This window comes from Orbicella faveolata, unplaced genomic scaffold (genome assembly GCF_042242905.1).
Source record: "Orbicella faveolata isolate gen_17 unplaced genomic scaffold, um_ofav_v1 contig_26, whole genome shotgun sequence".
Taxonomy (NCBI): Eukaryota; Metazoa; Cnidaria; class Anthozoa; order Scleractinia; family Merulinidae; genus Orbicella; species Orbicella faveolata.
This window is the reverse complement of record NW_028301554.1, coordinates 20,849,258-20,876,923: the sequence shown is the minus strand read 5'-3', so window position 1 is coordinate 20,876,923 and position 27,666 is coordinate 20,849,258. Positions and strand designations below refer to the sequence as shown.

General features: G+C 38.9%; 3 protein-coding genes and 1 pseudogene across 7 annotated transcripts; 3 read left to right on the top strand and 1 right to left on the bottom strand.

The window, feature by feature from the left end:
• Positions 1-845: 845 nt before the first annotated feature.
• On the bottom strand, positions 846-27,017 carry LOC149108491 (uncharacterized). 4 transcript variants are annotated; one of them, XM_089296293.1, is made up of 4 exons: positions 26,124-26,804; positions 22,383-22,537; positions 21,166-21,216; positions 846-1,775 (listed from the first exon to the last, which is right to left on the bottom strand). In XM_089296293.1, the coding sequence occupies exons 1-3, from the start codon at positions 26,371-26,373 to the stop codon at positions 21,211-21,213; spliced, it is 411 nt and encodes a 136-aa protein (XP_089152419.1). In that variant the 5' UTR covers positions 26,374-26,804; the 3' UTR covers positions 846-1,775; positions 21,166-21,210. The 4 variants fall into 4 exon arrangements, with proteins under 4 accessions (XP_089152419.1, XP_089152418.1, XP_089152417.1 ...); XM_089296292.1 differs by lacking the exon at positions 846-1,775 and adding an exon at positions 16,114-16,368; XM_089296291.1 differs by lacking the exon at positions 846-1,775 and having other exon boundaries at positions 20,589-21,216; positions 26,124-26,802.
• LOC149108493 (uncharacterized) lies at positions 1,574-3,356 on the top strand. Its single transcript, XM_089296288.1, has 3 exons — positions 1,574-1,708; positions 2,155-2,325; positions 2,811-3,356. Exons 1-3 carry the CDS (start codon positions 1,640-1,642, stop codon positions 3,015-3,017), a joined length of 447 nt encoding a protein of 148 aa, XP_089152414.1. The 5' UTR covers positions 1,574-1,639; the 3' UTR covers positions 3,018-3,356.
• Positions 8,225-15,822, top strand: LOC149108492 (leucine-rich repeat-containing protein 61-like; annotated as a pseudogene). Its single transcript, XR_016209245.1, has 8 exons — positions 8,225-8,925; positions 9,315-9,404; positions 10,218-10,274; positions 12,241-12,301; positions 13,137-13,221; positions 14,391-14,459; positions 14,635-14,703; positions 15,250-15,822. The product of XR_016209245.1 is annotated as a leucine-rich repeat-containing protein 61-like (transcript).
• Positions 17,529-20,872, top strand: LOC110069581 (uncharacterized). The gene has a single exon (XM_020777104.2). It carries the CDS (start codon positions 19,124-19,126, stop codon positions 20,651-20,653), a length of 1,530 nt encoding a protein of 509 aa, XP_020632763.2. The 5' UTR covers positions 17,529-19,123; the 3' UTR covers positions 20,654-20,872.
• Positions 27,018-27,666: the final 649 nt, after the last annotated feature.

The window sequence follows — 27,666 nt, the reverse complement described above, 5'->3', positions numbered from 1 at the left end:
GATAGCATTCACATTGAAAAGTGAAAGAGAGACAGAACTCAGAAGTAAGACGATCAAAACTGAAGAAGTACGAGTAAAGCTGTAATGAAGACAACATTGCACGACTGGGAAACTGATTTCTAAAACTGAAGTTAGCGTTTGTTTTTCATTCGTAAGGCTTAGGTCAAGCCTTGTTTTGAAAGCGCGAAGTAAAAATACTTTTGCGTACGGAAGTTCTTATTTTGAATATTTTGATCTTCCGATTGTTATTTTCGTGTTTCGTCTTGTGACTTTTGACATTCGTTACTCCATGCGTGCTGTAATGTTTCGTGATTCAGCGAGGAGAGTTAAGGGGTCGCGTGACTAGAAGTTCTACTTTTTAACATCCCGCTCTTTAAGAGCATTGCGGGACAAAGAACCTTTATATCGAACAGTTCTGCTTTGTCATAGTTTGGATGGTACTCTTAAGTTGAATGAATCTGTTCTTACTTTTAGCGGAAAGCTAACAAATGAACTCTTACGTGAAGTTTTATCTTCTTAGTTTAAATAGCTAACTTTCTGTAACATTCATTGTTCGTTTTTTTTTCATTTTATCATGATTTTATTGTTATTTTGGATAACTAACGCCAAAAAGTGTCATCGGGGATTGTTAATGAAATTTTTATTACATTTGTATCGTATTCAGTATTGTTGTTCACTTTTGGACGCCATTAACTAGAAGGCTAGTTTAAGTGGTCTTTAAATCCAAGAGAAAATAATTTCCATTCTTTAATTTCATGTCATGGGGGTAATGAAAGGGAAATTTTGTGGTATTAGTTGTCAGGGGATAAACTGCACTATTGTTGTCCTAAGCACCTCACTAAAAATAACTGACAGTTGGTGATTTTATTGATGATGTAATAATCTTGTAAAAGTACTGATTACTAGTAATTTCTGCATTTAGTACCGAAATTTCAAGAACTCTCAATGAGACAATTGTGACACGTGAAATGTAAAAGGTGTAATCTATTTTTAGTTGCTTGAACTCGTCTGTAACATTCATTGTTTATCTAGCTGATCAGATGTAACTTAATCATGCACTCGTTACTATAAATCAAGCGACATTGTAACTACAATTCGATTTATATTCCGATGTACTCTCCGATGTAGACTTGGATTTAACCGAGTGCTTTAATTTACAGTCACAACTCATCAATGCTAATGTGCACGGGTTGTTGTGTAGGTAGTGTAGTTTCTAACAGTTTCTCTCGTTCGGTTTCTCCTAACCAGCGTTGGAAGCAGGCGCTTTTACGCATTGATCTCGCTTGATTATCAGCGAGAGCTGAATTCTTCAAATCTTTTCATTCTTGCCACTGAAATAATTTCTTTTTACCATCAGACTTTGGTGAGAAGATTGACCGAATGATTCCGAAATTGGTTTGGTTGTTTCTTGTCCTGTCCTTTGCCACGATGTTACACCTGGGGGAAGGGTGCCTGTGGGGTTCAGGTTGCCACAAAAGAGACTGCAGTTTGACTTCTTGGTCCAAATGGAGTTCCTGTAGCCAGCCATGTGGTACTGAGGGAATGCAGATTCGTTACCGTAAAGTGACCAGATCAGCTAAGTGCGGTGGATCCTGTTGGTCACTCACGCAGACTCGGCAATGTAACAGGGAGTGTCTCAATGGTGGAACTCCAGATCGTCTGCGGTGTAACTGTAAAACTGGTTACAGTGGAAGATGCTGCACTGGAGGTAAACAATAGCATTCTTTCCGTCGTCCATCCATCCATTCATTCGTGTATTCAACAAACCAGCCAACCTATCGAACAATAATCAAACAATCAGCTAGTTAAACTTGTTAAAGGAGGTACGTCACGGTTTCGCATCTTAAAACGCGTAGCCTAAATTTTTGAAGTTCGTCGTTTGTAACCCGTGTCAGTCTTCTCCATCTTAAACCATCTTTGTTTCTTTATGGTGTATTATTATCTCTTTGGTCTTTTTCTACCTTAGTAAAGTATCTTTTTCTCTTAGTAAACTTCTATTATCAGGTTTCATGGCCAAAATAATCAAAAATGCCGCGATTGAGCTCCTTTAAGAGGAAAACGCACAGATGCGATTCATAACGTACCAAATTCGAGGAGGATAGGAAATGCGTGATGCAATGTGACGCTAGAAGATTGTATATCTGTTTTTCACAGTTGACGGTGGTTGGTCAGACTGGAGTGTTTGGAATTCCTGTAATGAGACCTGTGGGACTGGTTTTCAAGAGCGTTTCCGAAACTGCACGCAACCAGCACCTGAAAATGGTGGGAAAAATTGCAAGGGAGAAACGCAACAAAACCAGTTGTGCCAACTACCACCCTGTCCCGGTAAGTTAGAAACAAGCTGTCACGTGAGTAAATCTAGATCAAAGATGAAAGCGCGTTTATTATTACTGCCGGATTATAAGAATAAAAGAAGCCACCTTAACCATCGATGGAAGTAGCAACTTAGCTTTAAGAAACCGAAGAAAACTAACTTTTAATATGAACAAAGGTATTAGTGAATCTCTTGTTTCCAAAGAAACTGTCGAGCTGCGTAGGTGGTCAAGTGAAACTTTTAAGCTCCTGTAGGCTTTTTTTTTCACATGCCTAAAGACGAAGTGACTGACTTTTCCCCAGCGGCCGCTACATTTCGCCAGTGAAAAGTGGGTTGGAAACAGGAAGCGGGGAGCTTGATGGTTAGGACGCCTAACTTTGGGAGTGCAACGGTCCGCAATTCCGCGCGGTCCAACCAAAAGGGACTTGCATGGGGACGAGAAAAGGAATTTAGATTCTATACATTTTGATGTATGTTTATCTCCGTATTGTTACAGTTGATGGAGGTTGGTCAGAATGGAATGAATGGACGTCCTGTAGCGAGTCGTGCGGAGGTTTTCAAGAACGTTTTCGAAATTGCACGAGTCCAGAGCCCAGTTTTGGCGGGAAACCTTGCGAAGGAGAAGAGCGGGAAACTTATGAATGCGAAAATCAATGTGCAGACCTATTTGGCCGTTTGTAACAAATTTCACGAAGCTGTATAGATTTGAAATCTTTTGGCAAGTTAATTATTTATGTTGTTTTCAATGATTATCATTTTAACCGTTAGGCCAGCTTGCTCGGTCCGTGCATAGTTAATAGGGGGGGGGGGGGGGTATCATTAGTTAATATGAGGGTTTTATTTTATTAACTAGCTTCCTCACTTGATGTTTCTATTACCCATAGCTTTCAATCTCTACCCTCACTCCTGTTCTTAAGTGCTTTTGAACTTAGCGAATTTATTTGTAACAGCTACATGTATTTGGACATGTAACACTAAAGCCTTTCTAATTTAGTATTTCAGTGTTTTGTATATTTAATAAAGTAAAGTAACACTTCTCAAACGTTGTCTTTTTTGTTCCACTGTGTACCAGTTTGAGTCATCTACTGCAGTAGCTACTTTGAACAAAAGAACACAAGAAGCTCTTGAATGGCTTTGTCTTGCACTCTCTCTCCCTCCCTTTGAACAAGAATCTACTGGCAAAATTTTAATATGTGAAGAATATACCCAAGGATAAGATTTTTGAGAAGTTTTTGTGTGTGTGTGTTGATGGGAGTAAAATACAATAAAATAAATGAACTTTATTTGACTGTTGAAAAGTGTGGTATTATTTCATTTCTCTAACAAAACCAGGTAACAAAACGAAAAGTAAACTACGTATAACGTAAAGCGATAAAGCACGTGCGCAATGTAACAAAATACTGATACCATACACTTTTATTCAGCTGAAAGCAAAGAATGTGCACCACAACATTTTCAGCATTAAGTCGGCAGAAAAATAAGAAAATCCAGCCTGGGCATGAAAAATATACATTCTTATTAAAAGTGAGTGTACTTCGGTGGCATTTCAGGCGGGTTTGGTCGAGCCATGGTTCATATTTTGGTGAGACGTAGTAGAACCAGAATACCGGCCATAGCGAGACCAAATCCCGGGACGGGGTAGTCTCCTCCGCAGCCGTTTTTTGGGATGTCACGCAACGCTCCCCCCGAAGAAACGGCTGCTCACACCCGAACAACATTCCTTTCAACAAATTAGCCAATCACCGCTTCCGTTCCATTATCAAGAACGTTTTCGCGCCAAATTCGCCCTTTGAAACTTGTCCAATCGGAGAATGTTTTTTATCTTTGTATCCCGTCGTGGGAGATGCCACAAATGAACATACAGATTTCCGGCTTTTGTTTATGGACGCCGAAAAATACCGGCGACGCTTGAACGAGCTTTCTATGTAGCTGAAGACTCTTCAAAGTTCAAGCTAATTATTAGAAGCTTTCAACTCAAAAAATTGTTGTCGAGAAGGAAGATATCTATTTTAATTTAATAAAAGAATCAGAAAATCAAGTAGCTTCGCTCGATTTGTTGACAGCAAGTTCTGAATGCCGCTCTTTGTCCTCTTTCCTCCTGATTTCAATCTGTAGGAAGCGTTTAGCCCTTGATTGACGCTTACAATTTAACATTTCCAGAAAATATATATTCTCTCATTAGCTGAACATAGCGATGAGCACATGAAGCACTTGTACTTAAGGCTTTCATTTATCTTTTGTTTTCGTCTGTCATGATGGTAGCCCGCGAACACCGCCTATTTTAGGCGACGTGCGGCGTGAAACAAAAGCCAGAAATCCCTCGCGTGTTCGCACCGCAGGCCTTTTCGCGCGAAAACTTACATCATTCACACTTTGCTATTATGTAATTGGTCTGTTCAACAGAGCGCAAACAAACCACAAACACAAAAGGAAAAGAATGTTGTTTGGATGTGAGCAGCCGTTTCTTTGGTGGGAGCGTTGCGTGACATCCCAAAAAACGGCTGCGGAGGAGACTAGGGACGAGGGAACTCCCAGATAAAAAAGACGGGGGTTCTCTGTTAGTTTTAAGGGGTTAAAAGAGCGGTTTTGGTGCCTCTTAGGGTGTTCCGCCTCAAAAGGTCCACAGCAGGAGCTTTTGCAGTACCTTTTAGGGTATTGAACCGAAAAAATATGGCAGGAGGTAATGCTTTGTTTTAGAATTGGTATCTCTTAAGGGCGAAAAAAATTTCAAGCCACGCCCACAAAGCAGGATCTTGGTACCTCTTAGCGGTTCTTTTCAAAATTTCCGACGAACACCCCCGTCCTTTTATATGGGAGTTCCCCCCGGGGATCAAACGAGCCTGATACGCCGCTGAACCATACCAAAAACGGTACGATTAGCTATTTACCGTAACCAAATTCGGCCAAGTGTGCATGATATCGTAGCCATATCAGGTCATATCACTCACAGATGGTGTAGTGCATGCGCAAAACAAGAGACACAAATTTTCTGCTTACTGGGAGGTGACACGAAAAAAATGTAATAGGCACTGTAAACGTTTTCCAAAAGATGAATAACTTTAAAAAAAAGCGTGGTTACCTCTATAATTTACGTTATGAAATGGAAGTGGCAAGCCTATTCAACACCTGCATAGTTTCTAGTTGTGAGGAAAAGCTATTTAGACTGAAGAAGAGAAAGGCTGTCAGAGATGCTAAAAGCGCTGTTGCATCGATTTTGTTATTAAAGGAGGAAGAGTTTCCTGTAGTGCTTTTTATGATGCTCTCCATGAAAAACACTTCTCCCTCTTCGGCTCCCCTACAAATGTCCAATGTTTTCCTGGACTCATTCCCCCAAGGAATTGCTGATGTCCTTCGTAGGGCGGCGGAAGTGGGGGATAGTGGGTGAGAATAAGCCTGTGTGGCCGGCGGTCAAAAGTGAGGGAGAGGGGGAAACTAACCATGGAAATAAAAAAAGACCTGAATTTGTTCCTTCTCAAGTTAACATTTATCTTTAAACTATGGTTTCGCCGTCAAAGGCAGTTTGAGTACTGGATTGTGAAAATGACTATTTCAGAATTCCTCTCAAGTTATTTTTAGGCATGGTACCATGGTACGTTCTTTCGCGGACCATGTTACCATGAGCGTCGCGTGGATGTTTTCGTTGAATGTGAAGACGCTTGTAAGCTGCTTGAGCTATCCATGTGAGCAGAATCCGCGTCAATGGATCGGCTATTTCTAGACGTTTCTGGGAATTCAGAAACTGGCAGGGCTCAACAAATAACTTGAGTGGGATTCATCATCGTCAAAGCTCCCAGCTCTCCTCTGGGAGAATAGGGACATTGACTTGTCTCCTCCAATCTGCTGTCTCTCGCAACGGTGACAGCTTCATTCCAAGTGCATGGCAAATCCCATCTTTTGCCTCTCTCCCTCTACAGGGATTACCTTGGGAGGGGACAAACACTGTTACCCTCCATCCTCTCTTGTCTTGCCATATTTTTTAAGGTATAGGGTGATCAGATTCCTTTGCCAAAGAAATCCCTCTCGATCTATTCATTTTATTGAAAAAAGATGATTGCTTGACTCATAATGAGAAAAACTGATAGGACACTAAACTCTTTTTCACGAAAACTAGTGAGCTCAGCTGTAAAGAAAACGCTCCATTTTCTTACTGCACGGCCACTGATACGCAGTTTAACAAACTGACGTCAGTTTTACATGCGTCTGTCCTGTTATTCATTATAAATTTCATCACAACATTGTCAAAGTAGCTTTGGATCCACGAAGCGATAGCCTACTTTGACAGGGTTGTGACGAAATTCATTGTCAATAACGGGACAGACGCGGTGGCCTCATGGCCTCGTGGTTAGTGCGCTCGTCTCCGGATCGAGCGGTCCGGGTTCGAGCCCTGGCCGAGGACATTGTGTTGTGTTCTTGGGCAAGACACTTTACTCTCACAGTGCCTCTCTCCACCCAGGTGTATAAATGGGTACCGGCGAACTTAATGCTGGGGGTAACCCTGCGATGGACTAGCATCCCATCCAGGGGGGAGTAGAAATACTCCTAGTCGTTTCATGCTACAGAAACCGGGATAAGCTCCGGCCTGATGGGCCACTTGGCTCGTATGGAGACTTTACCTACTACTTTACTCGCTCATTGACGCATCGCATAAATTATAAATTCATGTGTCTGTCCGTTTATTGACAATAAAAATTAGCCAATGAGCGCGCGAAGAATGTTTGCACTTGTCGTAAAAAACGATAACGAGCGCAATACTAAAGAATCACCCCAGAACTCTCACAGCCTGCACTTGTATACTGATTATGTTGCATCCTTGGAGACCCAGGGGCTGCTAGTGGGGACGATGCAATATTTTCGGCTGAGCTCGCTCGCCCGAAAACATCGCATCTAGCAGCCCCTGGGTCTCCGTGGATGATTATGTTGATTTACAGTAAAACTCCGACATTGAAGGCCTTCCACCAGTATATTAACCGTTAACATTGTCAACCTGATGTAACTTACAATGCAGGCTACTGCTATGCAGAGCACCTATTGCAAGAGCTTTTCCGACATCGTAGGAAACGCGCAAGTGTTTTGGCTTCATTACAGAAACTTAGTTCTGAAAACTCTTATTAGGATCGACACATCAATGTGTTTTACGACACGGCTAAGTAAGCTCAGGGGGCCAATAATTAAAGTCAACCAGTCACAACTGCTGTGTTTATAACTGCGATGATCAATCACGTCTTCATATCTTTCTCCGCAGTTCAAATATATGAAATTTCATATATTCACTTGTATTCTTCACCATCTACTGGTATATTACGAACTCAAAATGTGACCAGCACCCAGTTGGCTTGATAGCTTAGTTGGTAGAGCTCTACACCGGTATCTCAGAGGTCATGGGTTCGAATCCCGTTCAGGCCTGAATTTTCTTCAGGCTTGAATTTCACACCGTTTAAGTTGTGTGTATTATTGCGATGATCAATCATGTACTCAGATTGCTCTTCTGTTGGCCCAAATTTTGTGCTGGACCGGGCACCGTCCCTGGCTTTTCTTTTAACAGCTTTAACTTTTCTATGAGAATTAACGACCATTAACTTCAATGTGAAACTGTCTTTTTCTTCAAAATCTATTTTCTTTCTTTTTTTCAAAAGCTAGCAGACGAGAGTAAAAGCAATTTGATCGGTTTTCTTCAGGCTTGAATTTCACACCGTTTAAGTTGTGTGTATTATTGCGATGATCAATCATGTACTCAGATTGCTCTTCTGTTGGCCCAAATTTTGTGCTGGACCGGGCACCGTCCCTGGCTTTTCTTTTAACAGCTTTAACTTTTCTATGAGAATTAACGACCATTAACTTCAATGTGAAACTGTCTTTTTCTTCAAAATCTATTTTCTTTCTTTTTTTCAAAAGCTAGCAGACGAGAGTAAAAGCAATTTGATCGGTTTTCAATCAGAATTGCGGGCTTGAAGTTTACGGTGTGTGCGTGTGAACTGGCTGTTAGAGTAACAAGCGGGCGTGGCCTGACGGGAAGAAAGGAGTCATTTTTTTTCGAGTAGAGGAATGGGACGACTCGTGTTTACGAGCATAGCAACATGGCGGTAAAGATCAGGAAGTTTTTGACGAACTATTTGTCGCCGTGAAACTTATTTCACGGAGTTAAAAACTCATGGCAAGAGCTGGAGGTAAGCCTGCAACTTTACTGTCCCTCGAAGCTATGAATGACGTATTTTTATTAGAGTGTTTGATACAGTTATAGTATTTTCATGGTATTTTCCCTCTGAACATGTGCCCCCGATGGACGGTCGAATTTAGCTCAAGGTTTCTCTGGTTTCTCTACTTTATAATTATGTTTGGTCTCTAATTGTTAATGATTAGGCTTGTTAGAAAGATAAGCTGTTTGTTAAAATTACAGGTACAGTGCATGTAGGATAGGAGAGGCAAGAACGTTTGCTGGCATGCATAGTTTTCTCGACAGAATTGGGGAATAATGCAACAAGCGCATGCTTGAATGGTCCTTTTTGTTTTTCCCTCCGCTGTTCCAGGCTCAGTCTTGACTCCTCACTTGCTGAAGAGCAGAACTGGTGAATTTGATCTTGAGAGCATCAGTTTTTTGGATCTCAGTGGAATGGGTAGGTACAAGAAGCACATAGTAGCTCAAAGTACAGGTACTTGTAGTGGAATGTGGATAGAAGACCCAGCTTGAGAGTTGGAGGTTTCATTCATCACAGTATCTACCAACTAAATATAGAGATGTGGAAAATATGCATGTTTGCACATAACGAGAACCATGAATTTCCCAGTTTCCCAAGTGAACACTCCCCAGACCATTTATAATTTATGACATACATGTATGTGTGTTTATTACAATAGAGAGATATAATATAATTATGCAATGCTGGAATGGTAAACCCTTGTATTTTCTCAGCGTACACATGAGGCTTTACACAAGTGAGTATACCGAGAAAATACAAATATACAAGGACAGAAATTATGTAACAAAATGCAATGTGTTCTCTAGGTTTACAGGACGTCAGCTGTATAAGTGACTGTATGGGACTGCTGCACCTGGATCTTGCCAAAAATAATATTTCTGATCTGAAGGATTTGGGTAGGTTTAGAATTTTACATGTACAGTGTATATATAGTCAAACCAGAGTTCCACAAGCAGATACTCTTGGAGCATGAAAAGTGCTTGTAGGAGGTGTCTGCTTTATGGTAGGTTAAATATGTACATGCGCATGTACTTGTTTGTATGTGGGTGGAACCTTGACTAAGTGTCAACCTATCGAAGGCATGTAATTTCAGTAGGTGTCTGTTAGTAGAGGTTGGACAGTACATATCAGTGAAAAATGGCCTGTCTACAGAAATGGATGTTCTGTGTACAAGTATGTACACTTGTTTGGAAACTGTGGTAGTACATGATTGTATAATCATGTAATTTTTTAAAGTTATGCAGACACTGTCAATACATGTACAAACATGGGAGACAATTGTTTTTGTATTCTCAGTGAAGTTGCTAGTAGTTTTGACACTATTGAGAAGCAGTTTCTGTCCTGTTTTTATTGTTCTTATGGTACTCATCAGTGGATAGAGACCATAATAATTTGGTACATTGAGCACTGATATTCACTAAAGATTTACCATGTTACACATGTACAATTGTACTGAATTTATTCAGAGAACTTGTATGTACTTCTAATAGAACATGTTGTAGCTGGATACTAGTGGCTAGACCAGACTAACATGTAAGAGAGCAAAATTTGTTATACTGGGAACACATTGATTTGTTACTTTCAAGAAATGTTGAAAACAACCATTTGCATGTACATATTTCTGAATGAAAGAGATCAATGCAGTCATAGTTGATCTCTTCTTTGATTTAGAACTCTTTTGTAAATTTGTGCTCCAATGTTCATTTCAGGTGAGCTGGAGCTGCTGGAAACCTTGAATGTTTCTTGTAACAAGTTGTCTTCCCTTGGTAAGTGTTAGAAAGACACACAGTGATAAGTTGCCAAGCGTAATTACCCTTATGCACTGTGTATGCATGTGTAAACAGGTGCTATTACACATAATTTATACGTATCTACAAATCATATATGATGTATATACATTCAGTACTACAGTCATATGCAGTAATTTTGGTATTTTGATTGGCTGATAGCATGCCATGTCATGCCATGGTTTTTTTTTTTGCCCACTGTAAAAAGTCTGCATACAAGCCAAGTGACCCATCAGGCCAGTGCTTATCTCCAGTTTCTGGAGAATGAAGCGGCTAGGAGTTTTTCTACCCCCCCCCCTGGATACTAGCCCATTGCAGGGTTACCCCAGGCATTAAATTTGCTGTACCTATTAATTCTATACATCTGGGTGGAGCAGTGTTTCCGCCAGAGCACGCCATTGAGGGAATCCCGCGTTACAATCAGAGATGGCCCCCAGAAAAATGAAAAAAGGGCCAATTTGGCCCTTTTCTTTTACAAGACTGCAGGCTTAACACAGGCATAATATTTTAAAGCCATCCCAGGGCTCAAAATTGTGATCGATACGGTCGCCAATGCAACAAGCATTTCATCCTTGGCGACCAAAAGTCCTGGTTTAGTCGCCATAATTCTTGGTTTTCAACAGTCATGTGATCAAAACTAAAAATCGTAACCATTCAATAATTAAATTCAAGAATCTGGGATATGATAGATGATTGCTATATAAACAACCTCACCAAGAATCAGGTTTCTGCTGTTTTTCATTCGCCCGTTATTTGCAGAAGTGTGTCACCCAAATTTATAGAGCTTTGTATGGAGACGCCATGTTTGTGCCGTTCGGAGGGGCACAAACATGGCGGCTGTAAAATAACAAAAACATCTGTTGTTCAGTTTTGCCATTGAAACGAAAATTCTTACTCGAGCTGCAACGCATTGAAATAAATGCTTCTTCTAGTGCAAGCACCGTTTATTTAGCAAAAACTAAAGCGATAACTCATCTTTTGACCTATGCGACAGTCTTTGTGGGCCGCCATTTTCATGTCACGCAACTTTGGCAAAAGCTTGGAGTGTTCTATTACAAAAAGAACTCTGTTGAGCTAAAACATCGTCAAACATCACATTCCTGTAGGGTCTTTTATCTGATGAAATTAAAACCTCAGAAGGAAAGATAATTTCTAATTTTGGAATTTGACCGTGTCACACGAAAACCAAGAATATGGCATAATGGCAACTACATTTCTCTGTGTTGACGATCAATAACGGTTATTTTGTCACACATTATGTCCTTGTATAAAAATCATATTGAAAGATCTTTGTTTCTAAAACAGTCAACATAAGAAAAGAAGTCAATCCGTCCTTTTGCTTTGCCCTATTGATTCTCTCATATCGGAAAACTTCCAAAAGACTGACCATGTTTGAAATTGCCCTATAATGCATTGCAAACCCTTGACCATTGACTACGTCATGTAGGCCTAAGGATTGTTCTCTTGTAATGCACGGATCCTTCATACTAGTATCTGATTCAAAAGAAACTTTATTGAGTAGAAACCCTTCAAAAAGCACTTACTATTAAATTTTATCATAGATCCTAATAAACTGCTTTATTTTCCTTGGTACCCTGACACATTTTTTCCTTCTGTAGCTTTCAATTTAGTGACCCCTTTCCTAAAAAACTGGCCCCTAAAAAAGATCTTCTACGGCCACTTTGGCCCTCAAGTAAAATTTTCTGGCTGAAACACTGGTGGAGAGACACTATGAGAGTAAAGTTTCTTACCTAAGAACACAACACAATATCCTTGGCTTGGTCTCAAACCCGAACCGCCAGATCTGTATCAAGCGAACTAACCATGAGGCCACCAGCCTCGCACTGTATAGGCAACATATAATGGAGAATTTTTAATCGAAAATACAGGTAAATTCTGTGCACTGAAGGTGTGCAATGGGAAACTAAAAGTTGATTATTTTTAGATGGAGTTGAGGACCTTTCAAATCTATCCTCTTTGAATTTGTCAGGCAACATGATAAGAAGGTAAGAGAAAGGAAACATATTTATGTTGTACCGCTCTTAGAATTTTTATATCACAGTCTGTATTTAATGAACAGCATCTGTTTATTGTGACTGTAAAAGTTACTTGCTCATTTACATCTGCAGTATACATAAATTATGTATTGCAAGTCTGTTAAGTAGATTTGTAGCAGACATGAAAATGACGTCTTGAGAACTGTGAATTTGTTTGGTTGTGTCATATAGGGCATATATGTGTAGTGGATGGGCATCTTTTGAAGAAAATAATGTATATGTACACATCCTGCTATACTATGTTCAAAGAATAGTCAAGTTGTACAGTAAAAGTACAATTACAGTGATATATACAGTATTCCCTTTAATAATAATAAAAGTACCAATGCTAGATGAATAGAGACAAACCTGTCTATTGTGGCTATGCTGAGAAAGAATTTGACTGGCCATTGTAGAAAGGTTAACTTTTAAAGGTTTCACTTGGAATAAAAAGTATGAATTTAAACACAGGGTTTGGATGAAAACTCCTGGCTGTTAAGGAGAGGTGGCAGTTAGTACAGGTTTGAAGCTACCTTTAATTCCATATCATGGAGTGATCAAGTTTTAATTTCTCATTTCAATACCAATATATTTTCAACAAAACAGGTGATGAGAATAAAGAAAACCATCATCTATATTGCCTTGATATAACACCAAATTCTCAGAACTGACATTAAGAGAACCAATGACTGCCAGTAAGAAGAATTGTGACATTCTGAACCTGGGACTAGACGGGTTAAATACTAGAATATTTATTTTAAATCAGGTTTTTTTAAAATCCATAATTTTTGTTTACATTTTGCAGTATCGACAGCCTGTCATGTTTAACAAAACTGGAGAACTTGAAAGTGTTGAGACTTCATGACTCCATACAGGGTTTTCCAATCCTGGTAAGAAATTAATTTCAGTATATTTGATGCTTGTTAACCGCTGTGCAGACGTGGCCACTTGTATATGATTGTGCATCTACCAGACTGTACATTTTTTTTGTGTGTGTGGAAATGTATCCTTTTTTGATACACATAAACCTATATACAATACAATGCAATAAACTATAATTTTAATAGTTGCAAAATTAATACATTTTAAGCTATAGTAAATGAAAATAAAGAGAGATTTAATAATAATAATAATGACTTAACCAGAGTAGACCAAAGCGGGAGCATCATTGCATGTAAATTTTGATTGAAATTTTCTAGCCTGTACTTAGAGGAGATTTTGCTGACAAAATCTGTGATGAGAAGAGAATTATTGTGTAACTTATTTGTATAGATAAAATAGTGAGCAAAAAGCAAGGTGTAGTTAAATTTTTCCAGTTCTTTATTGGCAGGATTGGAAAAAATCCCAAATAAATATTCTTGATTTGATGGTGTGAAAGAAGACTGATTACAGTTGTTGAACCATTGCACCACTTTTGACAAGAAATCTTTCGTAAAAAACAGTCTGAAAAGGTATGTTCTATCAAATCTTGTTCTCCACAATATAGGTATTCACTCTTGTCTTTGATATGAAATCTATGGAGCTCTTTTTTAGTTACAACTATTCGATGGAGAAATTTGAAGTGAAAATCCCTCAGCTTATTTTCTCTGGAAACCTGTTTAATCGATATAAAATTTTTTTCCCATTGTTTTGCATGCACTGGCATAGATTTACATGTACTCCATTTAGTTGGTCCAGTATGTGGACCATTATTAACTTGCTTGTTCGATAACCAGTAGAAATCCTTTACCTTGGCAGTTTCAAAGTTTACCTTCGTTGAACTATCAAGATCAAAAATTGAGTGGGTTTGTAGACTGTACATAGAAATTTGAATTTAGCAAAAGATGTGCATGTAACAAAAAACCATAAATATCCTGGTTAACAAAATAACATACACTTGTAGCCATTTTAAATGTAAAGAACTCACATGTGATTGTACAGGACTGTATTTGTCTAAATTATCACTTTCACTGCACTTTCAAATCATGATACATGTACATTGTACAGCACATGTAAAAGTTTAAGTACATGTATGTTGATTTCTTTGTTTTGAGCTGTGTTAATGTTTTTGTTTCTACAGTTTGTGTATCTGAAGAGAATTACAAGAAATCTGTTTGTGACCTTCTACCTAAACTCAAGACTCTTGATGGTGAGTTATGAGTGAACTGTGTACTTGTGTTACAGTCTTAACTACCAAAATATACTGTAAATTAATTTCATTTGTAACATGTCTGGGTGAGTGCTGATTAACAAGAGAAATCCTTTGTCTGGAAATCTAAGAACACGGTGAAGGTTCCTATTCACTATAATTGCTGTTTCTTTAGGTGAACGAGTCAGTGGAAAGGGTGCTGACTTGTATGAGATATGTTATGAACTTGATGCCCTGCTCACAGGTAATAATTAATTTTTACTGGTGCATGATCAGTACACCTACTATGTGTACCTTTGACCCACGAGGCTTCACTCACATTGGCATAGCCCTTTGCATGTACCTTAAATGCTAGGTGTTACTGTACTAATATCATGGATGACAAATTACTCCTTAATTTTGGCACAAAATTTCAGCATTAATTTACAATTTCACGCACGAAATTACAAAATTGCCATGGTAACATTTGATGCAGAATTTCTCAATAAAATAAACAGGTCAAAACCTCATGATTGTAAGCATAATTTCTCACCAACAACAGGTATATTAAAAAGATGATCAAATGGTATATTCCTAAGCCTAAGGAGGCCTTTTGCAACCCATGGGGTAACAAGGACAGATGGTGATGATGAATTTGCCTAAAAATTCCCTGAAAACAATTTTACTGCTATCTGTCTTCTTGTTCTCCTTATTTAGGTAGCATTTTCAGCATTGTAAACAAATAAAAATTCATTTTAAAGCCATGAAGGCTCTTTCACTTTTTAAACGATATTTTTTCTCATCTTGTCAGATAATGATTTACAATCTGAACATGGAGTAGCTCTCAAGACAATGCCGTGGAACACACATAAGAATTCAAACAAAGTGGTTTCTTACTACACAAGCACCTTCCTAAGAGCTGCCGTGAATCTAATAGAAAATCTGAGGCTGTATTCTCATCTTCATCTGCCAATTTTAAGGTCTGTAGCATTCAATTTCAGGCAAACAGTCCTCCATCCACTTGAACTGAACATCATGATTTTTTCACCACCATTTTGGACAAACATGGTAGCTTTAATGTCCACAATGTCTTCATATTAAGTGGGTTAGTTTGACAAAAAAATTAATGTATGGGCTTACAGCACACCAAGACTCAAAGCTGTCTGTAACAAGCAGGTGTCCATATAAGGCAGCTGGCTGAGTGTTAACTGTCAGGTTCATCTGTAACATAATGTACCTGTTCTCTAATGCTATTAGTTTCATGCTATTGGAGTGAAGTTTCTTTGCTTTATAATTTGTGTTAATCAGATATAAGGGGTTCCTCTTTGCATGCATGAAGCAATGCTCTGGTACAGTGTATTTTCTCATATTTTGAACTAGAAAAAGTTGCACTTGTAGCTAATGGTTGATGTTATTTGTAATCCTACAGAAAAGCTGCTGTCCTCTAACACTTTGGTAGAGGATAGGAGCGTAGAGGAAGCAGAGAAGGGATTTAGAGGTAAGCTGTGTTTGCAGCGAGTTCTCCATCTTTGTACACTGTATGTGCAGAAATTGATCCTATTTACCTATGAATTGATTCATAAAATTTGACTTAAGCAAGCTCGTTCAAGAGTTGATTATTTCAAGTTTGTAAATGCTAAGTAATGTAGATTGTTGTCAAGGTAGCATAATAATGTCATGTGGACGGTCATTTATTAGAACAACTTTGTCATTGCACTTGCCCTGACTGGTCAATCACATCCATTCATGTACAACAAATGTTGTGACTATTGTTTGTTAGTCACTATCTGTGATACCACGCATGCTTTGATCGGTCAAAAACCACTAGCCTGCTTATCAAGTGTTCCTGTATGGAAGAAGAGTTTCTCCACATTCTGGCTCTGCATGGTCAGAGACAGAGATGAAAGAAGTTGTCTAAGTAGGCTATTACCTGTAGAGGCAAAATTGTCCTTAGTAATATAAGCAGGTGTCAGCCAAATTATGAATACACATTTAAAGAAAATACACACACCCTTAAATTTGGAAGACATGTTTCGGAAAATAATGTTTAATTTTTGTGATTAAAACACAATATCTGAATTTTGTGAATGACAATTTACTAATGTACACATGTGCAACTAACTTAGGGTCCACCACTGACTAGAGAAAAAGAAATACAGAAAGTGCACTCTGTTGCTTAAATTCATTAGAACTTTCTCTAGTTTATAACGGCCAGTTCTAATGAGAGCATGGTATATTTCTTGCATTGTATGACTATGAGTTTTAGCATACTTGAGTAATACTTTGTAAAACCACTTTTGTAATGAGTGACAATGACAAGAACATTACATGATTCTTACATTGCATAAGTTATAGTCTATGTGGATAATTCATAGATAAACTACTTTTTATTCATCATCTACTTTTATGATCAGTGGTAATAATATTGTAATGACAACCTGTATTAAAAGAAAAGGTTAAGTGTAGCAGATTTTGAATTATATTTTTGCAAGTGTTTTTCAATTGTAATTTCATATTCTGAACTCTTAACCATGCACAATTGAACATGATATGAATTCTGAATAGTTACAGTAATTAATTAATTAATTGACTGTCACTTATAAATTGATTATTATGCCATTTTGCAATAGTGACCTTTTCGCACAGTGCCCAGTGTCCAAGTGTATCGTCACTTCATTAATCTCAGTGGATAGTGATATGCAAATCAAAGTAGATTTCATGGTTGCTTTTCCCCCCAAGATTCTTGAATTTTACGATAGCAAATACTTGAAGAGCACTTAACAGAAATAAGATGGCATCATAAGGATTGACAATAACACTGTTTACCATTTTTCGAAGAGCATTTGCACAGAACAGTACACTCCTTTACCATCGCACCTCACAACCATTCACCCAGAATATCAAGATATTCATACGTTCCGTCACTTAGCATGCACAAAGAGAGTATCTTTCTTCCGGTCGTGGTTGACGTAACCAGCCCTTAGCTATCTCTCGTCAATCTTCCCGCACTTTCTGTTCGCACTTTTCCTGCACTTTGCTTGTTGGCCATAACACCTCGGCCCTAAAGTCCTGTAATTTGTGTGTTTTCAGATGTGATATTGCAGTGTAAGAAGATCAACGAGGATGCCTATAAGGCCATCAATAATGCCAAAGAAGCCCTGTGGAACTAGTGACTATAATAGTTACTCAGCTAATTGTTTCGGCCGGCTTGAGGCTCCAGACTGTTGTGTTGCGGTATTCACTGCTGAAACAAGAACTGCTCACATTTCTGAAGTGCAACAAGAGCTTTGCTTTGCTTCGGAAGTCGCTTGAGTTTCCCACCGTTGTGTTTGTATCCTGCACATTGCATGACACAACAAAGGCAGTTCCTTTGTTACCCGAAACTGAAGAAAGAAGCTGTAGCTAAATTCTTTTGAGAACTTCAATCTGTTTTGACGTTGCGTTCACGTGTTGTGAAGATGTAAAAATAACCAAGAAAGGCTTCCTCAAAGAGTGGACTTCGTCATTCACATTAATGTACAGCATTGGATTAGACATGTTATTCTGTCTGCTCGCAAGATGAACGTCGAATTTCTCGTTGCTGTTTATGCTCAGTTCTTTTGTTTTCAGAGGTGATCAAATCCTTCGTTTTACAACCTGAGCACTTGAATTTAATGGTGAAGAGAGCTTGAAATTGATCACAGCTCTTGATTAAAGGGTTGAGCTGCATTAAACACTGATTTCAACGTGCAAATTCTCCCTGCTTCCTGTAGTAGTTTTCATAGAATACCAGTTAAGAGAATATATTGTAGATTACGAGCATTGATCTTTTTCATTGGAAAATAGAAAATTCAAGTTGCCGTATTGTATGCCAGACTTTGTATAGGCGATGTTAAATGAAAGTAGTGTAAATGTTGAGTCAGTAATACTATGGAGAAAGTTCTCCGCACTGTTTGAATGTTCCGTTTTGGTAAATGTTGTGTATACTTCACCCAGCGGCTGTGCCTTTGTTGGCGTAGCAACCATTTTGAATTTCAAAAGCGCGACCAGTTGGTGCAAAGTCGGGAACTAAAAAATTCCGAGGCTCGAGGAGCCAAAACATTCAGGAAATTTTGGTTTGGAGGAAAATGGTAAACGTTTATTCCCGGAAAAATGGGCACTTTGAGATCTTAAGTAGAAGTCAGTTCCTTTTCTTTCAGAAATTTTTCTGTGGGGCGAACCAAAAAAGTGTTTACTGTTTTCTTCCGAGCCAAAATTTCTGGTAGTTTTAACTAAATTTAGTAGTTTTAACTACCAGAAATTTCTGAGTTCAAAGACTGAACTCAGAAAATTCAGTAATTCTCGAACATACGATCGCCTGCAGAGAGCGATACACACTGTCTGAGCAATTTTTTTTAATTACAATGGCCTCAACAAAGAAGCTGAGATAATTAACGCTGGTAAGATTTCCAGCTTGATGCTGTTAAAGATGCTGCTATATTTTGTAACCACAACTAGCTGCCAGATGCTAGTCTTGCCAGTACTCCGAGCTCTTTTTTCCATTGACAGCGCATGCAGAGACGTTTTTGAAAATGATAACGCGTAATGCAAACGCGCGCGAGACGCATTTACCTGTGCGTGAACTGTTCAACGACTTTCCCGTCACAATTGACTGTGAAAGTCGAGTTTTAAAAGTCGTCCAGCCGCTGCTATTTTGAAGAAACAATATGGGTATTCTACCAGGTGGAGTAATAGCACAGATACTATCTTATCTCCATCCAATATACGAAGACCTTCAACGATATTGCACGATATGTCGAGGGTGGCAGCATATCCTCCAAAATACCGGACTTCTGTGGAGACACATCCACTTACAGGACGATCGAGACGCGCAACAGGACTTCAAGGATGATTATGCGAGTATATTGTGCCTGTGTTTTAAAAGATATGGTCATTTAATGCAGTGCATCAGAGCAGAAGATCAAATGTTTTTCACTCGCGTTGAAGTAAGACGATTACTTACGGCGCTTCCGAACTTGACGAGGCTTGATGTCCCGGTGCTCTCTTGGAGTAGAGTTTTCGGACAGTCTTTGAAAAGTGCGCCAGTGTTAAAGTTCTTGACCATAGATGACTACAGAGCGCATGTGAGAAGACGTTTGCAGGTTGGCCACCAATGCCTTCGTATCCACAAGCGCGGAATACGGGTGTGGGATTTGCGAGTCCTTGCTCGGCAGTTTACTTCATTGGAATCCTTGACTTTAAATATCAACATATTCAAACTTTGTTGGCACAGAATTGTTCCAGTACTAGATAAACTTAACCTGAAAGAGCTGAATCTTGAATGTGCTCCTTATGGCATGGACGAACTTCTCATTGAGGACATTGCGTCTCTTCCTACGATCAAAGCTCTGATGAACTCTCGTCACTCCTCCACTCTTGCAAGCCTTGATTTACACTATCTTCCTGTAAGTGTCGCGGACCTGGTGAGTTATGTGGAAAATTTCAAGTGTTTGAAGCAGCTTTTTGTGGCCGTTACAGACGTAACGAACAATACCGCGTCAGATTCATTAGTTCTTAGATCGGATAGCCTCGCAACGCTGTTTCTAACTGGTTTACCAAGTATAAATGTGACGAGTTTAAAGTGCGTACTTCCTAGCTTAGAAGTTCTTCTCATTTCGGAATGTCATTATCTGACCTCGGTCGAAGTCCATGCGACAAATGTCCTCTCTTTTATTCTTCAAGGAAACTGTGTCCTGTCTAAAATCAAAGCTTATTGTAAGAGCATTCATGACTTACTGATGTACGAATGCCCCGCCTTCAAGGCAGACTCGTTTTTCGATTTCTTGTCAGAGTGTTTGAACATTAAACAAATGGAGCTTTCTGTCGATTGGAGCGTCATCGAATTGGACCGAGAGCACTGCGGTAGCCTTAAACAGCTGACAATCCGTGACGTATCCATGAGTCTCTCAAAGGTCAAAGTCGTCTGTCTCAAACTGGAATACTTCAAATGTTCTGGAGACGTATGTCCTGAAAAACACCGAAACAACAGACACGTGGCCGGCAGCGATATGGAGATCTGGGCCGATTCTCTGAAGAAGTGTCAAATTTCCGATGTTGGATGCGCCAAGTCAAGTACAAGTCAAGTTCGAGCCCCAATGAAGTTCAAGTCAACTTTTCTTTCTTTCATTCACATTTCCTTTTTTATGATATCGTTTGACTATAATATTGTTATTGTAAAAAATATATATTTTCAGTAAGGTTTGGCACAAAACAGTTTTCCATTGCCGAGGCAACTGCTAACTTAAGATTAGTGTTTTCGTTTTGCACTTTGAAATAATGTAAGCATAAATCTACCCCTATTCCTCATTGAACTACGCCATCTATTAATTTTGCAGTGCTCTTCATACAGAAGAAAAATATGTTAGATATGATCATTCAGATGAAATAAATACATGTTAGTGTGTACAGAAAAACAATGCCCTCCACCAATTTGACTACAAAAAGAATGGGTTGGAATCCTTTTTTTCTTCTATGGGTTCCCTGGGGATGCAACAAGATGGTACTTGATGGCCGAAAATCCTAATATTTTCATTCTCCACATCAGTTTCAACAGTGTTTAGTTAACACGGAATCTATGCCTTAGTTGTAATCAATTAATAGGGGTTGGAATCTGTGAGAAAAATTAATGGATGCCAAGGAGTGTTTGGAAAGGAAAAAACTTTTGGAAACAAATTAATTCTCACAACTGGCAAAGAAAAAAGAATCAAACCTTGTGCTGTTCTTGTATCTCTGGTACATCATTTTTACTCCGCAATTAAAACTAAAAGAGAGAGAAAAAAGTGGAAAGAAAAAGAGAAATTTAACTTGATTCACTCTAACTTGACTTGGGCTCAAACCTGACCCAAGAAATTACAGTACCACTCAGAGGCATGCAAACCATATAAAATGAGTTATTAACTACAGGCATTGTGTCCACCAGTTCATACAACATGTGGCATGTAACCACAAGATCGATTACTTTTGAAAACTAAATAGTCTGCATATGAACCAAGGGGTCCAACAGGCCGGAAAGCATGAAGCGACTAGGAATAATATTTGTACTCCCCCCTGGATGGGATGCTAGTCCATTGCAGGGATACCCCCAGCATTAAATTCGCCAGTACCCATTTGTACACCTGGGTGGAAAGGGCCACTGTGAGAGTAAAGTGCCTTGCCTTAGAACACAACACAGTGTCCCCGGCCAGGGCTTGAACCTGGACCACTCGATCCGGAGTCAACACACTAACCACGAGGCCACCGTCCCTCCACAATAATACTCCAAATATTAGTTTACAGCCTTCAAGTTTTCTTCATGAAAAACGGTTCCTTGGACAACGTTTGTTTCTGAGTTCAGATAAGGACTACACACATACACCACTGAAATGCAAAGGTGAATAGAACAATAAATCCTGCTTTATGCAAGTCTTCTGTTATGCAAACTGATCTCAATGTGTCGTCTACAAATGAGCATCATCAACCAAGTTAACAGCATTTGCGTTTCACTACCAACTGAAACACTAATGCGTTAAAACACATTTAGTTCAAAATGCAAACTAGTTTACTCCGAGTTTAAAACGCGCTTGATGGTTCACATATCTCTGAGTGGTACGTACTATATTTAAAGTAACAGTACCTGTTTGTGGGAGGCGCGGTGGCCTCGTGGTTAGTGCGCTCGTCTCTGGATCGAGCGGTCTGGGTTCGAGCCCTGGCCGGGGACATTGTGTTGTGTTCTTGGGCAAGACACTTTACTCTCACAATGCCTCTCTCCACCCAGGTGTATAAATGGGTACCGGCGAACTTAATGCCGGGGGTAACCCTGCGATGGACTAGCATCCCATCCAGGGGGAGTAGAAATACTCCTAGTCGCTTCATGCTACAGAAACCGGGATAAGCTCCGGCCTGATGGGCCAGTTGGCTCGCATGCAGACTTTACCTTTTTACCTTTACCTGTTTATCACCACTTGCTGAATTTTTTCCTTCCTCCAACAGGTCATATTCCAGTGTCTGGTCCATCTTAATCTGACAGTAATATTCCAAATTCACACTGATGCCAATGACTTCATTGTCTGCTTGCTCCAGGTGCCACATGCGGTGGATAGACACTGGGGCCCAAAAGGAAAAGAAGAGAAACTCTTAGCCTTGAGTTTTAGTTAACCTCTCTTTCCGGTTCCTTCGTCTGTGTCTATCCATTGTCTCTAAAGGAGTCATGTTCAGTATTGATCCCTTCATTTCTTTGGCAAAAATTACAAGAGCACAAAGTGATTGTCCTTAAGACTTCTATGACAAGACTTTAACTTGGACAGCAAGACTGCAATGAATGACAAGTTGAATCACTTCACAGTAAAATTTGATTTTTGAGCACCCTAAAAACATTTCCTCTCTCCATCCCCCAGCAATCAGCAATGCTGATTTTTTTTTCTATTTTCAAGACTGCACAGACTACAGCACCTACACAAGATTGAATTGGGGAGTGGGGGGTAAGAGAGAATTAACTCTAGATGTAAATGAAATAGATTAAGAGGTAAAATATCAAAAAGCATCATAATTTTCTTAGTGTATCAGCTACTTTTGTAACTCATTGTCTGTAGTCTATTTGTCTAAACTTTAACAATATCTCTTATATTTCCAAGCTCCAAGCTCAAGTTTTGCCTAAGGTGGTGTTTATAGCAGCCACTTTTTCACAACAAAGTGAGTCTATCTCACTTTCATTCAATGCAATTCTCACCATGATACAATGGCTACAAGTTGTTCTTTGTTCAGTTGTCACATTTTGATCTGAAACCAGAAATTGTACCATTCCAAGCCGAGCAAAATTCTACTATTTCTGACCTGAAAGCAATGGCTTACCATTGCTGCTGACTTCACTATGATGTCGCAGTGACTAGGCGTATCATTTTCAGCACATAAAACTTGATATCAACCAATGGTTTTAGTGCTTTTCAACTTTCATTGTGCACATTTTCAACCCATTTATATCGAAAAGTTAATTTGAAAATTATTTCTATTTCTAATCCTTTACCATTGGTCAACTGTTGACAACTCAAGAGATCCCAAGTGCAGTGCTGTGCAAAAATAGTGCATACAAACAATAATCATTACAATATGAAGCTTTATTCTTGTGATATTTAGCCAATATCTCGGTGATATATCATACATATAAAAGGATGCATTACAAAGGTAATTTCAAAGAGATTATTAGCACTTCCCTGTGATATCTTGCTGAAATGTTGTTCTTACAAAATATCATTGTAGCGATATCTCGAAGAACGTTGGACGGATTCAACATGATATCTTACTTAAGGATAATATCACCATAAGCTATGTCTCATACAGTGAGAGCCACATCATCACGATACATTGTTCTAGCAAATAACACCACAGGGACATATCATAGAGCAAGATAAAACTCTCTTCACTCTAAAATTAAGAAAGGGGCACTGGGTTGGTTAGCACTGTAATCTAAGCTTAATCTAAGGTTAATCTAAGTTACTATATAACAATGATTATCGCAGGACTGCAGAAATAATATTTGAAGACACATATATAAAGTGACAGAGTATTCCAAAGAGAGTTTTTCATTCTACAAAACAAATTAAGAAATGAAATTTTAAGACCTGAGTTAGATATCTTACACTATTGTTGAACAACCCAAGTATAGCAAAACTAGTGACTTACGTTGTTGCTCAATTCAAAGCCAAGCTGAACAAAATGATCTAGCTACTGCTAAGCCACAGTACAGTGGTATTTCATGGGGCAAAAATGATATTTAATTATATCGCTAAGCTGCATTGATATTTGTTGAGTAAAAATGATATCTATGTAACACTCGGTGCAAACGATAAATTGTGCAGGACACCGCGAAATTTTGCAACAGCTGCAACAAAAGCTCTGTGATGACTTGCACAATATATCACTTCAAGCAAAATATTATTCAAATATTGCCAATATTTGCCACTACTCGTTTTTTATCATAGTATACAATAATAATAATAATTATAATTCTCAAGGAGTGGTTTAATTTGTTCCTGTAGATTTTAGACAGCACTTAATTTCAAGAATATGGATAGGAGAGGTATTACTTGCATGTACAAATTATTTGTTCTTATGTTTACATGAATTTTTAAGTAGACCCTTTGATAACCAAGACTTCCTAAACTGATATATTTCCCTTTAATTTTTGAGTGGAAAACATGTGTCATAAACTTCAGGAAATTTATTAAAGAAACTATTGTTGTTTGGAACATTATACCCAGGAAATTGACACATACTTTCAAGTTGTTAGAGGGTCTTGGAGAAACTTCAAGTTGTCGGCTTCGTTCTTATTGAACAAATATGGTATATTTATTTGTCTCAGCAGGTATATTAGCAGAGCAAATGGAAAAATATAATTACAGGTAAATGATCTCATATGTCAGAAAATAATAAGCCACCTATTTGGTTTTTGAAGTCAAAGTAGTTAGTGAAAATATTATTGATACAGGTTGCTGTGTGTGAGATTATCCTGGGTGCTACCGAAATCAACAGTGGAAACATAAAAGAGTAAAACCCATCCAAAAGTTCTACAGAGGCATTATGATTTTGGTGATTTAATAAATTCAAATTATAATAATCACCCATTAAAAAACATATCTTATTTCTCCCTTCAGGCTCTGGCTAAAACTTAGCCTGCGTAGCACAAATTCAGTAATTTTTTAAGCATTGAGCGCGAGCACAAAGCGGCAAAGCCACGAAAAGGAGCGGCGAAGCTCCCAGATTTAGTAGTTTCACTCGTGTTTGCTTGCGGTTAGCTTTTGTTTGTTACGGACAGCATTATATTGCATATGGCCCTGTCCGACAAATAAAAGCTAACCCACAAGCAAATATAAGTGAAACTAACCGCAAGCAAACAGTGCATTCGGCATTCGGCGTTCTGCAAATTACCCCTGCCGCACTGAGCGTGTCCACAAAAATACTAATTAACATTTTGGTTTGGCAGTCTCTAAATTATACCCACAATAGCATTTTTCCCATGAGGTCTTATGATCTCGATGTAAATAGTGTTTTCATCACCTCATCAACATGAGTACTTTTATCGTCACGGTTTTCGAAATCAAGATCATTTGACACGTACAATCCAACACCCCGCCTGATCAATATGAGGTTCATGTAAACAAAATCGTACAAAGTTGGATTATCAGTCATGATCGAAATGAAAAGGGCATTTCAGAGCTCATAAAACAACAATGCAAACTCCTCATCGCCTAAACGACTAAATGATAATTAAAAGTAATTGGTTTTTTTTACGGCTTCCGCCGAACATTCGAGCGATAATGGCAAACATAAAGCAGTATGAAGTTGCCAAAAAACTGATAAGATTGTAACAATTAGGATAGAGTTAACAGGAGCTTATCAAGACTCTCTGAAGCGGGCTTAGCGAGAGAACGATGAATTTGATGTTATAGCACAGGCTTTTTACGAGGTTTGACATTAACTTTCTCGAGAATGCTTCAGAGTTTAATCGCGATGTCACTTATAGAGAAATGAACTAAAATAAGATGTTTCAAATAGTATTCAAAATGTTGCCGCGCTATTACGAGCACGAGTGGGTTTCTAGTAAATAATTTTGCATTTAATACTCGAGCTTTCAGTAGAATCCGTCTTTTAAAAAAAATAGCTAATATAAAAGGAGAAAAAAATATCTGGACTCACGGCTAGGTCTATCCTCAACCATCAGTCTATCCAGGACAAAATATGTCACCTTTCCTCGCATCTCTCCATCCACGCGCACGGCGCGCCTGATGCTCGAGTTCTGGTTCTCCAAATTCAACTGTTTTTCCGAGACAAGCTTTGCCTTCGCTTCTGTGATAAACCAAGTTTCATCGTCACCTTCACACATTTTATCAATCCGGATGCCATTTCGACGGCGATGACTCTCGAGGTCTCGATCGAGGTGTTCCATTTTACCCGTGCGTGCGAGTTCATGTTTCCGTTACGGCCATTAAGTATGTTGTCACATTGTGTCCAACTGGCCCAAATACGGGAGCTTACAAAACGACGCCGCCGAGTGAATTTACCTTCGAATCTCGCAATTGCCTAGATCAGTTCAGTGCGCGTATGGCTCTAAAAACGTGCTCAGGCTGAATATGCAATTATTCCAAATGGAGATACGAAAAATTAACCGTCGTCGTTCGCATTGTTAACGTTAGGGAGCTTAAGAAAACCACGACGCACAACGGCAACTTCACTAAACAAAAGGTTTGATGAGGGGAACAATGGCTGTGCACGTGCATTATAATTCATGGTACATTTCTTTGCCGTCCTCTGCAAAACAACAACGTGAAATGACCAAATTCTGCGTTGTCAGGAGAACGTGAACCACGACAGCTAATTTTTTAAATTTTTTATTTCGAATTTATCGTTGTGTCCTAGATTCAGTTTCGTTATAGCTTTGACAGTGATAAACAAAGTAAATGACTCTAGAGTACCACGAGATTCGTAGGTAAAATATAAACTCATTTTTTAATCGACGTTGTCCTCGGCGTCGTCGTCGTGGTTTCTTAACCTCCCTGTTGTTTTACAGAGGACGGTAGACTACGAGTAGTCCCTCTTTCGCTTAGTCCGTCCAGGATTTCGCGCGGTCATTTTTTTCTCGCGGTTTTCTTTCGGGCCACGTAACACGGACTAAGCGAAAGAGGGACTACTCGTAGTCTAAGAGGACGGCTAAGAAATGTATAAACTTTGATAACGTACGTGCACAGCCATTGTTTTGCTCACTAAACCTTGGTGGCGTTCTCGTTGCCGTCGTCGTCGTGTTTTACTTAAGCCCCTTGACATCTGAAGTGGACGATTTTGATCAGGAACGCATTTCGTTTACTTAACGCACGTTTCCTAATATTCTAACCTTAATAGTACTCCGTCCTTCGGAGTACTGAAAATAAATCGTTACAAATTAACGACCTTACTCGGTGAATTTTTGTAAATTTATAGAAATGACAACTTTGAAATGCAGTCGTGGAAAGCTTCTCGCTGTGTACACGTCGTATTCGTAAGTACATTTTGTCAAGTGACTCAGTTACAGTACTTTCTCCTGGACAGCTTTTCTTTGCAAGCTGACTAAATGAAGAACATGCACACAAACAAGGAAGTATTTACTGCACATTTACGGCGGTCGAGGTAAACACAAAGATTCTTGTGCTTGTTTGAAATAAGTCGTCCAAACTTTTTTATAAGCCATCTTTGTGCTTGTCTTGGA